The 15,124-nt window shown below is 40.1% G+C and overlaps 1 protein-coding gene across 1 annotated transcript in view; it reads left to right on the top strand.

The window, feature by feature from the left end:
• The window catches only part of NHSL1 (NHS like 1), a 236,544-nt gene continuing 221,420 nt past the window's right edge, over positions 1-15,124 (top strand). Inside the window, 1 exon segment of the mRNA XM_032215355.1 lies at positions 1-1,293. Within this exon segment, the coding sequence (XP_032071246.1) occupies positions 972-1,293 (322 nt within the window). The 5' untranslated portion in view covers positions 1-971.

Below are 15,124 nucleotides of genomic sequence, written 5' to 3'. Positions count from 1 at the left end.
GTGGTCCCGACAGAGGACTACCTGTACTCTTTTTGTCCTGCCCTTATCCTAAGATCGAGTCTGTGAAAAAGGACCAGCGTTTGAGCCCTAAAGGACAAGGCCGAGGCTTTCCTGGGCCCTTAAAATGAGCCGAAAAGGTGGCAGCTAAGAGTGCCAGAGGAGAAAGTTCATTTTGAGAGAAAGGGTCCTTAAAGATTCCCCGGGAGAGCGAAGGAATTGAGCCGAGGCTGAGATTCGCTGACCTCCAGCGGCAGAAAGAGTTAAAGCGAAGGCGGGGAGAGAGAGAGAAAGGCGCTCCACCTTCGGCTGGCTTAGGGGCAAGGAGTAACTCGGGCTGGGAGAGCCACAGGTAGGCGGCGGCCTTGATGGTTGTTATTGGGCTGCTTAAAGAAAGCTCTCGCGCCAGATTCCTGGTGAGACGGATCGTCCTGCGCTCCCTTTCCCGCTTCGTCTTTTTCCCAGGGTGGAAGTGCGGTTGCTTTGGACAAGAAGCAAGGAGTGGTGGATCCCAGGTGACCGAGCGCCTTCGGGGGTCGGGCGAGTACAGCCCCTTTCTTCCAGCCCGCTTCCTCGCTGATTTCCAGGAGCATCGGCTCTGCCCTCCTGTTCTTCCGTTCGGAGCTGCCCGGCAGCGGCGGCTCAAAAGCTCCGGATTCCGCTCCCCGCCACGCTCCGCTCTTGCAGCGCCTTAAGCGGGCTTAAGCGGCGGGCGGGCAGACCGGCGGACGAGCCAACTCTTCCCAACAACGCTCGCTCCGGCGCAATGTACCTGTGGCGATTCCCCTGCGGGCCCTGGGCTGACGGGGCTGACGGCCACGCCAGCTCTTAGCTCCGGCCTTTTTAAATAACGACCGCGAGAAGGAGAAAGGGAAAAAGCTCGGCCTTCTTCGGGCACGAGACCCGGCAGCGCAAAGCCTCCGCTTGGGTTGGATGCCTGTCGCTTTCCGCCCGGAGAAGCGGAAGCCCTAACGATGCCTTTCCCTCTGAGGACCGTGGCTCCCCTCCACCTCTGCCGCTTGGAAGAGGGCGCTGCCGCCCTTCCGAGGGACAAAGAAGGGCACGCCAGGAGGAGCGGCGCAGGGCTCCTCTTCGACTCTTTGGAAGAAGTCTGTTCCCGCTCGCTGGTCTCCCTCCTCTGGCAGCTCTCGGACCTTTCCCGCTGGGCCAGCGACATCTTCGGCGGGATCCAGAGCGAAGCCGACAGCTTAGGGCGCCGGAGCGTCCGGCTCCGGTGCCGGTTGGAGTCCCTCAAGGCTCTCGCCGGTTGCCTGGACCATCGCAAAGTCAAAGTCCGTAAGTCTCTGGCTTGTGGCTGCGTTTGGCGGGCGAGTTCGATGGACTTATTGGCTGCCGGGCCACTCTCAGCCCTGGGTCTTGGGGCGGGGGAGTGCCTGCCACGCGGGAGAGAAGAAGGGAGATTCGGGTCGGTGGAAGTGTTTGAAGTTTGCATGGGAGCAGAGGTCCCTCTGCTTATCTGTGGACCGGCGGAAGACCCAGCCCCCACTCGCGAGTGAAAACAGAGCCGTCTTCTCTTCCCGTCCAAACCGGAGCTCGGTCTGGACCAGAAGCTGATGGTTCTAAGAGGCTTTTTGCATGAAAGGGCTTAGCGTTATTGCAATAGGTACCGGCTCCACGGGTTGGTTCACATTGTTGAAATGCTGCTTTGCCTCTCCCAAACGGGGATCTTTAAAAAGACTCCCAATTGCTCAAAACAAAGCCTCGGGTTTCTTCCTTCTCTAAGTAGGGCTTGGCCAAACCATTGGCCCCCTAGAAACCCTCCGTGACAGTGCGCGACGCATGTATTTGGCGTGGTGTGCTGAAATACAAATGTGCGTCGATCAGATGGGATTATTTCCTTCTGGATTGCATGCCTGAGATTCCAAAAGGGTGTGAAGCAGGTTTGGGATTAAGTCCCAGACTGTAAAAAAGTTTTCTGAAGATAAGAGAAAAACTTCCACATCTGTGTTTTTTGTGCATGTTTTTATAAACAGAGCAGTAAGTGGGGTGGGGGAATGGAAGGGAACTTAAGTTGAAAAAAATATTTCTGGTACACTCTGAAAGATTTCTTTACAATGTCATTAGTTCATTTCTCTTATGGAAACATGGGATTTGTTCAGATTTGTTGAAGTGAAAGCTATTTTGATAATACTAAACTCTGGGAATGGTCTCTCCATGGGTCTCTTGATTAACTCAAGTTTGAAGATTATATATATTTTTGGAAAATAATGCATAGAAGTTTATAGAAGCCCTAATGAAAGTGATTTGTTATTGTAAATTCTATTGATATCCTGATAAAAGTCATTCAAACAGAGAATGAGTTTGGACACTGATAGACACCTGAATGATCAAAACCTCATTGAAGAGGTACTGAAACTTGCTAAACTTTCGAAAGCAAGTTTTAATTCAACATCCTTTCTTCTGAACAACATTGCTCCTATATCCAGACTGTTTTTATGGATTTGACTTTAGTATTGGATGCACAAATTCTACCTTCAGGATGAAAAAGCTTTTATTAACTTCACTTCATTTGGAAAGAAGAGGACACTCTTGCTATACTGTAGATGTTATCAGAGTCATGTTGTTCAACAAAGACATAAAGCCAACACCCATGGTTTGGTAATAGTTATTAGGGTGTACCAAACTATTACAGAGAAAGAAAGTTGTATAATAGCCTTTAAATGCTGCTGCAGAATATGTGGGTCTAGGGTGAGTGTTTATAAGCGGTCCTTGGTACTCTCTGAGTTTGGTTGTTTTCTTGCAAATGTTTCATTACCCAAACTAGGTAACATCATCAGTGCTAGTATGTTTGAAAGAAAACAACCAATCTCAGAGAATACCAAGGAGCCCTGTAGCTCATTTCAACCTTGATCTACAAATATTTTCCTTTATTGTTTCTTGATGAGCATATATTGAGATCAACAATTGACACTTTTGGGGAAACCTTTTCCTTGACTGATAAGATAATGGTTGGCATCTTCTGTGGTAGCAGCTATATGTGCTGCTGGCAAATTTGCCTAGCATCTGGCACCTATTTTTTGGAGAGCCTGGTCTGGTCTCCTGAGACTTTAAAGTTGATTACTGATTTCATCAGGACGGGATGTCATTGGTTAGTTACCTTTTACATAATAATCTGCCGTTTCTGTTCTTTTATCCTTTGAAAATTGGAATCCACTTCGGCAACTGTTCAAAGTGGCTTAAGAATATTTTGTAAAGATCTTTGTTTAAAAGATCCTTGCCTAAAAATGTGTTTTTTCTTAGGAGGGAATTTTATAACTTTTGCTGAGTTACATCACAGTATACTTTTCCTTAATTTTCCCATGGATAAGATAATGCTAGTCTGGTATCTTTGATCAACCTCAAAGTACTTCAAAGTTAGACAAAGGCGTCTAATCCTTAAGGTTATCTTTTGGGAGAATACTGAATCAACAATGCACAAAAGTGATTTGACTTCAGCTTTCACTGGAGTTCTACCCCAATTCCTGGGAGTAAGCTCTAGCGAGTACAAGATGTTTAATTTCTCTTTGTGCTTATGAAATTGTTTAACACTTTCCATTTTATTATATTCCTTCCATCTAAACATGGAAGTGCTTTACTTTTTGCACAATATGTTCCTTCTTATTCACTCCTGCTGTCCAATTTTTACTTACAATCTGTTCTAATAAAGTGATTTGTTTTTATTTATAGTATGTCTACTATTCAGAGATCCAAGGCTAAAAAAATGTCTGTCACATGATCTGTCATTCTGACTTATGGTAAAGACTTCCATGTAAATATTACGCAAATAATATTGGAGTTCAACTTTAGGCATTAGGAATCTACCTTTGACTGTTTAAATGAATGGAAGCAAAGCCAGGGGAGCATGCTTCCTTCCTACTTTATTTTTCTTATCCAGGCCCTGTTGCTGAGATTCAGAAGCATTATTTATTTATTTATTTTATTATTAATTTATAGGCCGCCCAATCCTGAAGGACTCTGGGCGGCTTACATAGAAGGGAGAAAAAAGAAAATAAAAATAAAAATAATTGTTTAAAATTCACAACACGCATTCGTTCTAATAAGGTCAACAGCCCCAGGCCTGCCGGAACAGCCAGGTTTTAACAGCTTTCCTGAAGGCCATGAGAGTGGGTAAGGTCCGGACCTCTGTGGGTAGCTGATTCCAAAGGGTCGGAGCAGCCACAGAGAAGGCTCTCCTCCGGGGGCCCGCCAGCGGACACTGTCCGGCTGACGGCATCCAAAGGAGGCCCAATCTGTGGGATCTTATCGGCAGTTGGGAGGTATGTGGCAGTAGGCGGTCTTGCAGGTATGCTGGTCCTAAGCCATGTAGGCTTTAAAGGTAATAACCAACACCTTGAATTGCGTCCGGAGACCAATTGGTAACCAGTGCAGCTCGCGGAGGACAGGTGTAACATGGGTGTACCTTGGTACACCCAATATCGCTCGTGCGGCTGCATTCTGGACCAGCTGTAGTCTCTGAACGCTTTTCAAGGGTAGCCCCGTGTAGAGCGCATTGCAATAATCCAGCCTTGAGGTGACAAGGGCGTGCAGTGACCATTTGAACTGCCCCCCCCCCGCCCAAATAGGGCTGCAATTGGTGCACCAGGCGAACCTGGGCAAAAGGCCCCCCTGGTCAACAGCCAACAGATTGGTGTTCCAGTGTCATCTGCGAATCCAGGAGGACCCCAAGTTGCGGGCCCTCTCTGAGGGGTATAAAGTTTTTCGTCCCCCAGGATCAAGGACTGACTGTCTGGGCTGTCCTTTGCGGGCAACATCCAAAGTCACTCAGTCTTATCGGGATTGAGCACCAATTTGTTCATCCCATCCACATCCTGGCAGCTTCCAGGCATCAGCACATCACGTCCGCCGCTACACTGAGTTGGCACGGGGCAGATAGAAACAGTTGTGTATCATCTGCATATTGATGGTACTTTATCCCGTGCTGTCGTATGATCTCACCCAGCGGTTTCATGTAGATGTTAAATAGGAGGGGGGACAAGACCGAACCCTGAGGAACCCCACATTTGAGGGGCCTAGGGGTCGACCTCTGCCCCCGACCAACACCGACTGTGACCTGTTGGAGAGGTAAGAGGAGAACCACCGTAAAACGGTGCCTCTCACTCCCACCTCCTCCAGACGTTGCAGAAGGATACCGTGGTCGATGGTATCGAAGCCGCTGAGAGGTCAAGAAGACCAGGATAGAGGACTGCCCTCTATCCCTAGCCTGCCAGAGATCATCGATCAGTGCGACCAAAGCAGTTTCCATGCTGTACCCAGGCCTGAAACCAGACTGAAAGGAATCTAGGTAATCTGCTTCATCCAAGGTCCGTCGGAGTTGAAGCACCACCACCTTCTCAACAACCTTCCCCAGAAAAGGAAGGTTGAGACAGGACAATAGTTTTTTCAGGATGGCTGGATCCAGGGAAGGCTTCTTGAGGAGGGGTTTCACCACCGCTTTCTTCAATGGTTGCAGGAAAGACCCCTCCTGCAAAGATGCGTTGGTAATCGCCTGGAGCCAGCCTCGTGTCACCTCTCTGCTGGTCGAAACCAGCCAGGAGGGCACGAGTCCAGTAAACAGGTGGAGGCGCTCATCGCTCCCATGGCCTTGTCCACTTGTACTCCACCGCATGTTATGATTTTCCCTCTGTAAACTACATACATCCTTTTCCCAGAAACTTTGTTAATTCTTGCATGGAGTGTTTGGAATTTCTTGCTGGCTCTCTGCAGTGAAATATTCTTCCGACATCTCCTCTTTTTTCAGTTTTGCAGTTTGTCCCACTCTGCACAAAACAAGGCTTATAATGTGTGATGTACAGACAATTCAGTAGAGTAGAGAAGCTTGTTTGTCAGCATTTCTGATGGGTATCAGTTTTCAGCTTTCATTTGGCACATTAGCCTTAGGAGAGTAATTGGGGTTCTTGTTTGCTTACACTAACTTTTTTGTTTCAATTCATATATATTTTTCTTAAAAATAAAATCTTTTTAAAATTCTGTTCATAATAGATGGTTCTATAGATTTGATTTTTATAATTATTTTTTTATAGTTTACACCATCTAAAGCTTATTCTTTAACACTACATGCTGTTTATATTGGATTGTAAATAGTGTTCTGACAATTCCACAGAAGTTTCCATTGAAGAATTGGGGAGCTCTGCAATATTTTTCCCTGGCATACTATAAAAATTGCACAAATATGAAGAGCAGCTTTTCAGATGGCTCATTGCCCCAAGAGTTAAAAAAAATTAGGCCACAGAACCAATTAATTAAAAATATTTCCCTTGAACCTCTGATCAAGAAGCATAATTTTAGTAGTGGAAGGACTGCACGAACTTTTTGGGGTTCAGGTATTGCCCTTGATCTCTCATGGAACGTCATCAAATTTTTATAGCATTCTACAGCTTTCAGGAACATAATTCAAATGATCCTTCATTAGGTAACCAATGTCTTTAGCAGTTTGTGCTGATTGTTGCATTTTAAGTTTCTTGATAATGTACAAGAAATAATAAGCAACTACCTTAGCATATTAAGCTGAAGTAATAATTTATGCACATAGTTTAAAATGAGTAAATAATTTGTGCATATAATTCCAAGAACAAAAAGAATTTACATTGTGCTAATTTATTTAATTTTGATTCGTTTGCCCTCTTGATTAATACTTAGCAAATATATATATCAATTTCTGTAAAATTCTTCCCTATTGTCAAATTGGGCTTGCTAGTTTTTTTTCTTCAATGGTTAAAGTATAAGTCCTGTTTCCTCCTTCCATTCAGTTGTATCAGATACAGAGTTGTATCAGAGACTACCTGGACAAGTCCCTGCAGTTTCCTTGCCATATTTTTCAGAAGTAGTTTGCCATTTCCTTCTTCCTAAGGCTGAAAGTGACTACTGTGAGTCATCCAGTTTGCTTTGTGCCTAAGATGGACTGGAATTCATAATCTCACTAGTTCCTAGCCTGGTACCCTTAACAAAAAAAGAATTTACATCGTGCTTATTTATATTAAACCGACTTTCAGTATAAGTCCTAGACCACAAAGGATATTTGGAAGTATAATATTTTTGGGAATTATGATTATGAAACCACCAAGATATTTTCCAGTTTTTTCAGAGGCAATGCTGGGTATATATGAAATGTGTGCAGCATTTCTTTTAATATTATCCTAAGTGATTTGAGTTCTCTTTGCTGTTTTAAGAATGTTCAATGCAATATGCATAACTTTGCTCATACAATTATAAATTGTGTCATATGTATTACATGCAAAAATATACACTAGTCTATTTTGTCATAATAATTTTGTCTACTAATTGAATTTAATATATTGGAAATTTTCAATTTGGTGTTCCTTAATGCTGCTTCTGTCCTTTGAAGCCAGATCAAGACAAATCTATCAACCACTAAAAGACAAAAAAAACAGCAACAGACCTGTTTTCAGGCACTGAATATTCCTTCCTTCCTTCCTTCCTTCCTTCCTCCTTCCTTCCTTCCCTCCCTCCCTCCCTCCTTCCCTCCCTGGCACTTGTGACTGAAATGCCTCTTGTCTTTGCATTAAGAGTCATATTGCATACAGGAATTATATTGCTGAACTCTGAATAAAAAGATCCAGGGGAAAAAACACTTTACATTATGAAGTTCCAGTTAGGTGCTAAGGTAAGGTAAAATTCCCCTCACACATATGTGCTTGTCATTCCTGACTCTAGAGGGCAGTGTTCATCCCCGTCTTAGCCACTGAGCCACCGTGTTCTTATAGATAGGTGCTACATACTTTGAAGCATCTTTTAATTTTGAATTTCAAGCATAGCACAGCCCTAATAAAATATCTTTGGAATATAAAGGATGGCAATATACGAGCACCCTTTTTATTGCATCTATAGTGCCAAACAAACATTACATTTGAATTTTTCATCTTTTCCATTTTTTCCACTTTTGAAATTTGCAAGCTTTTTATTTTATTTTTGCGTGCCTTCCTATCTCCATATATATTTAATAGCTTCAATCTGCTATGCTGTACAAAGTCATTTTGAACGGTAAACCTGGAGCAAAATTTCACAAAATTTAATTTATAGCACGTACCATCAGTGAAGGAAGTATGTCTATTTACCTTATTGCATGTAAAGATCTTAGAAATGTCTTTAGAAATAAAAATGAATACATCCATATATTTTATTTGATCTTGGAGATCTTGTTTATGATTGAGGAATGGAAAGTGAAATTGTCAACATTGCTGAAAGCCAGTTTACAGATATAGCAGACATAGTTAGAAAAAATTATAATCAGGGACAGTTATATATATGCTAGCATTTAACATCCCATTTGTTTATTCAGAGGACTTGTTAGACATTAAAAGAAAAGATTGTTTCTATTTTTTCCTTAAGAATAATGATCAGTTGAGTTTCCTTTCAGAAACTGGAAGTAAAGAATGAAATCTACAAAAAGATATCATATGAACTGAGAACTTAAAGATCTCTTTTCTGCAAAGCTTTGGCAAGCCACTGTTTAACCAAACCAGCATAGAAATTATAGCAATAAACAAAAATAAAATCAAAATGAAATGTTTTTCCTTGTATTTGAAGCTTAGAAAACTAGCCATTTGCTGCACGCTAGGTAAGACAATATGCAACTTCTGGACTGTAAAAAGACTTTATGGCTTTGGTAAAATTAATGGTTTACTTTTGTTTCCTTGATACACAGTTTTATAAAAATGCTATAGATAATGTAGAAGAGATTCTTTGTAGAAATTGCTAATGCCTTTCCCATTTATTCTTGTGATTCATACAGTTGGGTGACTGCAGTTCATGCCTTCTCCACAGCCCTCCAGTGTTAGGAAGGAAATACTGTGCAATGCAACTTGTGACTGTTTTTGTTTTGTTTGGGGTCAGCTGTTTCCGTGGGGGAACATCTCATTTGGCTGGCTCATCTCCTGCTGCAACAAAGAAAATACTGTGAAAGGGCTTTCCTGTGTATTAAAAAAAGAATATGAATAAATGGAAGAGTCTTCCCTTCCATCCTTCACAACACTTCCTGTCTTGAAAGAATTTGTTTATAAACATGTATTCAATAGTGTAGCCGCTCCTATGGTATATATATATAATCCTGCAGTGTGTGTGTGTGGTGTGTGTGTGTGTGTGTGTGTGTATAACTGCAGGATTGTTCTAGCAGGTTTACTTTTCTTTTGTACCTATGCTTTTCCACAAGTGAATCTTATAAATGTCTTGCTCAGTGTTTTTGAAGAAACATTGCCTTTCTTGTTAAGATGATGTCTGAACCATTGGAGCTTTTAAGGCCCCAGATAAGAAAGTGAAAAGAGCCTAATTTGATTCACAGGACAGTTTCAGCTTTTTAAATAGATACTAAATGCCTAGGTTCTACCAGTAGTGGTTTTCTGCGGTTCTTACTGGTTTGGACGAATTGGTAGCGGAGGCTGCTGGAGGCTCTGCTCACCTGTCCCGACGTAATGTGGGACCCTTCTGTGCATGCAAGTGCGTGCACATTTGTGAACCGGTAGCGAAGGTAAATGAATTGAGAGCCGAGGTGGCGCAGTGGTTAAATGCAGCACTGCAGGCTACTTCAGCTGACTACAGTTCTGCAGTTCGGCTGTTCGAATCTTACCAGCTCAGGGTTGACTCAGCCTTCCATCCTTCCGAGGTGGGTAAAATGAGGACCCGGATTGTTGTTGGGGGCAATATGCTGACTCTGTAAACTGCTTAGAGAGGGCTGAAAGCCCTATGAAGCGGTATATAAGTCTAACTGCTATTGCTATTGCTATTGCTATTGAATCCCACCACTGGGTTCTACCCCTCTAAATCTATAGCTTGGACCAAAAAAAATTTCTCCCTTACCTTTATCACAAAATTACAGGAAAAACTGTCAAATTTCATTCAATATTTTATCTCAAGACTATTGCAATACTTGAAACAAAGGTACACTGGAATTACTAATTTGCAGCCATAATTTGCAATTTAACAGGGAATAATAAAAACAAAGAATTTGTTTCAGAAGTTTAGCCTTTGCAGTATTAATGACATACTTTATAAGAAGTAAAAAAATGCAGAAGGATTCATTAAAACATGAACCCTTTCCAACCTAAAATGCACAAATCTTTGCTGTGCTAAAGCAAAATCTACCTGAATAATCATGAATTTGCACATGAATTTTGTTTACAACTTGACTTTTGTCTGTGTATGATATAAACAAGCTTCCTTGTAATAAAAATGTATCCTGTTATTATGCCTCTAATAATCTTCAAAAGAAGTTAAGTTGAAATAACAATTAGCAATGACCAGATATACACTAGCTGCAAGAAATCTGCCTTAGATTTGGCTAATAAATCTCTGATTTATGTTCAGATCTGGCATGACTTTGAAAGAACTCTTTGATTTTTTTTAAAGCAAATAATACCAACTGGGAGAAAAGAATAATAACAGCAATTAACATCTTTCCTCTTCTGTAATCCTGAATAAAAACACTATTCTGAAGCTTGGATCTGTTTTAATGTGCACAAGTTCCCTATTACAGCCATTGATTAAACTCTGTGCCTTTTATAGTAATCACAATAATTTAATCTTGTCGCAAAGCCATTTGCAGTTTTAGAAGCCTGTTTGTTATATACAAAAATGCACATAAACTCCCGTGCAGTATATGATTTATTATTTATTTAAAACATTTTTTTTCTCGTTACTAAAAGCAATCCTTTTATAAGTCACTCTAATAGGTATTTGACATTTTATACCACTTGTAGTATCCCCTTTTTTCCATCTGATTTAGCAGCTACCATATCTTGGACACAGAGATATATTGTAGAACGGTAGTCTATGTATTGCATAATCTATGTATTGTAGTCTGTGCATCAGTTTACACTTCCAATAATGAATATATAAAGTTTGAGAAGAAAATCTTAATATATTGAGCTTGAAGCCAAAGGTACTATTAAGAATCATTCCTTTATTTATATTTGGTCCATAAAATTTATTGATTAGATGGTATAAAAAGCTTGTGACATTTTGGCTGCTGTTGGCAATTGATGATTAATTATAGCATTAAGTACTGGATGTAGGACTGTGGACTTGCAAGGCAGGCATAACAGGTATGGTTTTATTTTCTACCATGTCTTACTTGGGGAGTGGATTAATTTCAAATGATAATGCGATGCTTCTTAAAAGTAGTAGTAGTATACAATAGTATGGTACTGAAATGTAATCTGATGCATGAAGAAATTGGCTATAGTGACAAATATCCTTCTTTCAGTCTCTTTTAGTTGTGTAGTCAGTTTATATTTTTGACCGCAGAGAAATGTTTTTACACAATCAAATGTAGGAATGGATATATTTTGCTCCCTGAAATTCCAGTATGGTGTGGAATGCCAGTAAGCGGTCATTTTATATCAGTATTGGCAAACATTTTCAGCACCAAGTGCTATAGCAGGGGTGTGCGCACACATGGGAGCACCAGAAACCAGAAGAGCTAAGGTTCCAGTTTCTGGCATGCGCATGTGCAACGGTCACTTGGTCTTCTGGTTTCTAGTGTGTATGCATGCGCGAAGACCAGCTGGCCAGCTGGACTTCGCATGCATGTGCGGGCTGGAAACTGGAAGAGCAACAGGCGGCTGCCCAGAGAGATGGCTCTGTATGCCACTTCTGGCACGCATAGGTTCACCATCACGGTCTTACATCATATTCCTGATCTCATTTGAATTCGTAATTTAATATCCCCTTCCCACCTAAAGTTTAAGCAGGAAGAAATTATCTGCCGCACGTTTAAAGGTAAAATTACATGGATAAAAAGACCTAGTTCTCATTGTTCCTCCTGTTTTAAAATATGCTATCACCTTAGAATAGATCCTTCAGTTACTGACTTTTTTATGTATTGCAACTCATAGCTGCCAAGTGTATCAGCCAATAATAAAGAAGAAGTTGCATGTAGTTAGGTAACTATTTATGTAGTAGAAATGTCACCTTTATTTAAAGTATATGGTAAACCGTCCAGAGTCACTGGGAGTCGGCAGGGAAATAAATTTAATAACATTGAAAATGAATATTCAGACTTAATCATGTGTAGTACAATCATTGGATGCAATTGACTAAAGTATTCTTAAGTTTTGTTGATGTCAGTGCTTCTGTTCTATATATAAATAAATCTGGATCCACCCAATGACTATATAAATAATTGTCTTCAGATGGAAAAAATCCTCTTTATTTTGGACACTTATAATTTATTTTGCACAAAAATACTATTTTATTGAACTATTTCTGTGTAATTGGCATCTCTACTATTTCCAGCATAAATTAACAGTGGCCTTGGTAAGAGATATTTAATTATTCATTTTTTATATTTTCAATTTTTATAGCCAGCCATGCAACAATGCCTCAGGGCAGCTTACAACATTTGTTTAGAGAAGGTTCATAAGGATTTGAGAAAGTGATTCTGTACTTTCTTTCAAATTATTGATTTATAGTGAAAAAATGGTCAAAAGTCTTTTGTCTATGGAGATTCTCAGTCATCCAGGTCATGGTTTGCCCCAAAGGTGCTTTTTCAAGAGGCAACTGGACTTTCTGGTTTTCTTTAAAGATGTTTCGTTTCTCATCCAAGAAGCTTCTTCAGCTTTGATGGGGAACAGAAAGTTCAGTTGCCTCTTAGAAAAGCACCTTTGGGTCAAAAGTCTGTTGTATTGTTTTCAATTTATTGAAAATCATATAGTATGATGAAGGAAATTTAAAATAGACTGATGATCACTTGAAACCAGTGAGAAAAATCAGTTCTTGCCTTGTTAAGTCTGACAGAGGTAGCAATAGCAAAAGCACTTAGACTTGTATATTGCTTCACGGTGATCTACAGCACACTCTAAGAGGATTACAGAGTCAATATATTGCCCCCCAATAATCTGGGTCATCATTTTACTGACCTTGGAAGAATGGAAGGATGAGTCAACCTAAAGTGCAGAAAGGATTAGATAGTAAGGCAAAGAATTAAAGGCTTGATAAACAAAAAGAAAAGGAAATTTAGCTAAATATTTTTACATCAGCCTCACCCACTTCATGCATTTCTGCCTTGGCAAATGGCCCTCTTCCTGTACATTCATTTGTTATTAATTTGTTATTTAAAATTCTCGCCGTGATCCCATCAACCCCAGCAATGACTGGGCTCTTCAGCTTCCTCTTGCCCATTCACTCTTCCTCCTCCTCCTCCTCCTCCTCCTCCTCCTCCTCCTCCTTCTTCTTCTTCTTTGAGATTGAGGATCAAGTGTGATTCTCAGTCATTATTTCCAGAAGACCTAGTCAACTCAGCAAAACTTTTTGTACCAGTCACCACTTTTGTATTCAAACACATCCATTCACCACTCATTCCATCCCATTGAGCTTACTTATATGTTTCTCCAGACATCAACAACCTTCACTTCTATGCAAACTGTGGGCAAAAATACGTTATTTTATACGGCTATTTTGTCTTTTAACAAATATTCATTAATCTTTATCAATTGCATGTTATTCATTACTTTTCTATCTGCATGTATGCATCTCTTTACTTCCCATATGGCCCAGTTATTTTCTCTGTACTGTCTTCTGATTGCCCGCATCCATTCAAACTATCTGACAGAATAACAGTTTGGGTGAACTGAAGCATCCACATAGTAATATAGTATTCATTTATTTATTTGATATACATTCCATATTTATTTGTACAATTCAAGTTGACATTTATAATGCTCCCTCCTTCTATTTTCATAACAGCAGTAAGATGTGGTGGTCTGAGAGAAAGTGGCTGGCCCAAAGCCTAAGAAAGCACTGTGGTATACCCTCCCTGCCTTAGCTTACAGTACCTGTGTCATTTTCCTGCCAATGGTTAAGAATAGTGGTGGTTAGCTTTGGCACATTTTAATCAAAGAGCATGCCCAATTTTACTTCAAGCATATTTATACCGTTTTATGAAAATTAGGATTGCTAATCTAGAAAGCTTGCTAATTAGAAAACCAGAATATTTACATTGTACCATCTTGGAGATTCATGCACTGTTTTGACAGTCTTTATTCTTCATTTTCTGTACTTTTTCATTTGCTTCATTTGATGGCTGTAGTTTTTTATGAGAATGGTTTCCAGACTGGAATGAATGTTGCATACAAAATTCATTAAGACCCATACAGAATTAATTTGATTGAAAATTTGTACTGTAAACAATTAATAAACACTATAAAATGCATCCATTAAGCTGGTTCTAGTTAAGCATGGCGGCTTGCCAGTTTGTGGAGGAGTGGCTCAGCTGATCCTTGTTTTTGTTGCTCCACTTGTTAAAGATGAGCACACCAATGAATACTGTATGAAGGCAGGTGCAACTGGAGATGTACCAAGAATGGAAGAACAATGCAGATATTCCATGGTGTCATACAGACATTTCTCTCTCTACCATGTGAATGCCTTGTGATTTTAAGCACAGGAACCGCCAAAGGAGAGAGTGAGGAGAGATGCAGAAGTGTTTGCTTTTTTGCATTACCACTTTAAACACTCATATTGGGAAGTCGTTTATTTGTGCCTCGTGAGACTCATCTGTACAGAAGCACCACAGTATGACTACATTTAATTGGATTACATTTATTCTCTGGTACCATGTAGGAATTAAAATTGCCTCATTCATAGAACTTAACACAAAAACAAAGTACAGCTCTTATTTTCAAATGATTTGAATACCATTTGTTAGCAACACATTTTTTGCCAAATAATGTTATTTGAGATTAAATAATACAAGCAAAACTTGGACAACTAAAGAATAAAAAAAAATTGTAAAAAAATTTAAAGGGGGTGCAGAAAAAGAAAAAAATGAGAGAAAAAAAGCTCCCACTTCAGCCTCAGCAACTTTTCACAATTCATCACTATTTCTTAAATTATAAGCAAGCATCTCTTCATACTATATGTCATCCAAATTTCTATAAATCCATGTCTAGAACTTTATGAAGTAGGAGAAGCCCAAAATATTACAGATTGTATCTATTGCAACCAATATAAATCCTTATGAACTTTATAAATAAATCCCTATTTTTCTCTCTTCAATAATCAAAGTTTAGTCCCACTCAAAAAAGAATTAATATTAATAGAAGTAATTACTATCATCAGTTCTAAACAAGCAACTGCTAAGCATCTCCCAAAATAA

The sequence above is a fragment of the Thamnophis elegans genome, chromosome 4, assembly GCF_009769535.1.
Source record: "Thamnophis elegans isolate rThaEle1 chromosome 4, rThaEle1.pri, whole genome shotgun sequence".
Taxonomy (NCBI): Eukaryota; Metazoa; Chordata; class Lepidosauria; order Squamata; family Colubridae; genus Thamnophis; species Thamnophis elegans.
Note: the sequence above shows the minus strand (reverse complement) of the source record. Positions and strands in the feature narration are given on the sequence as shown.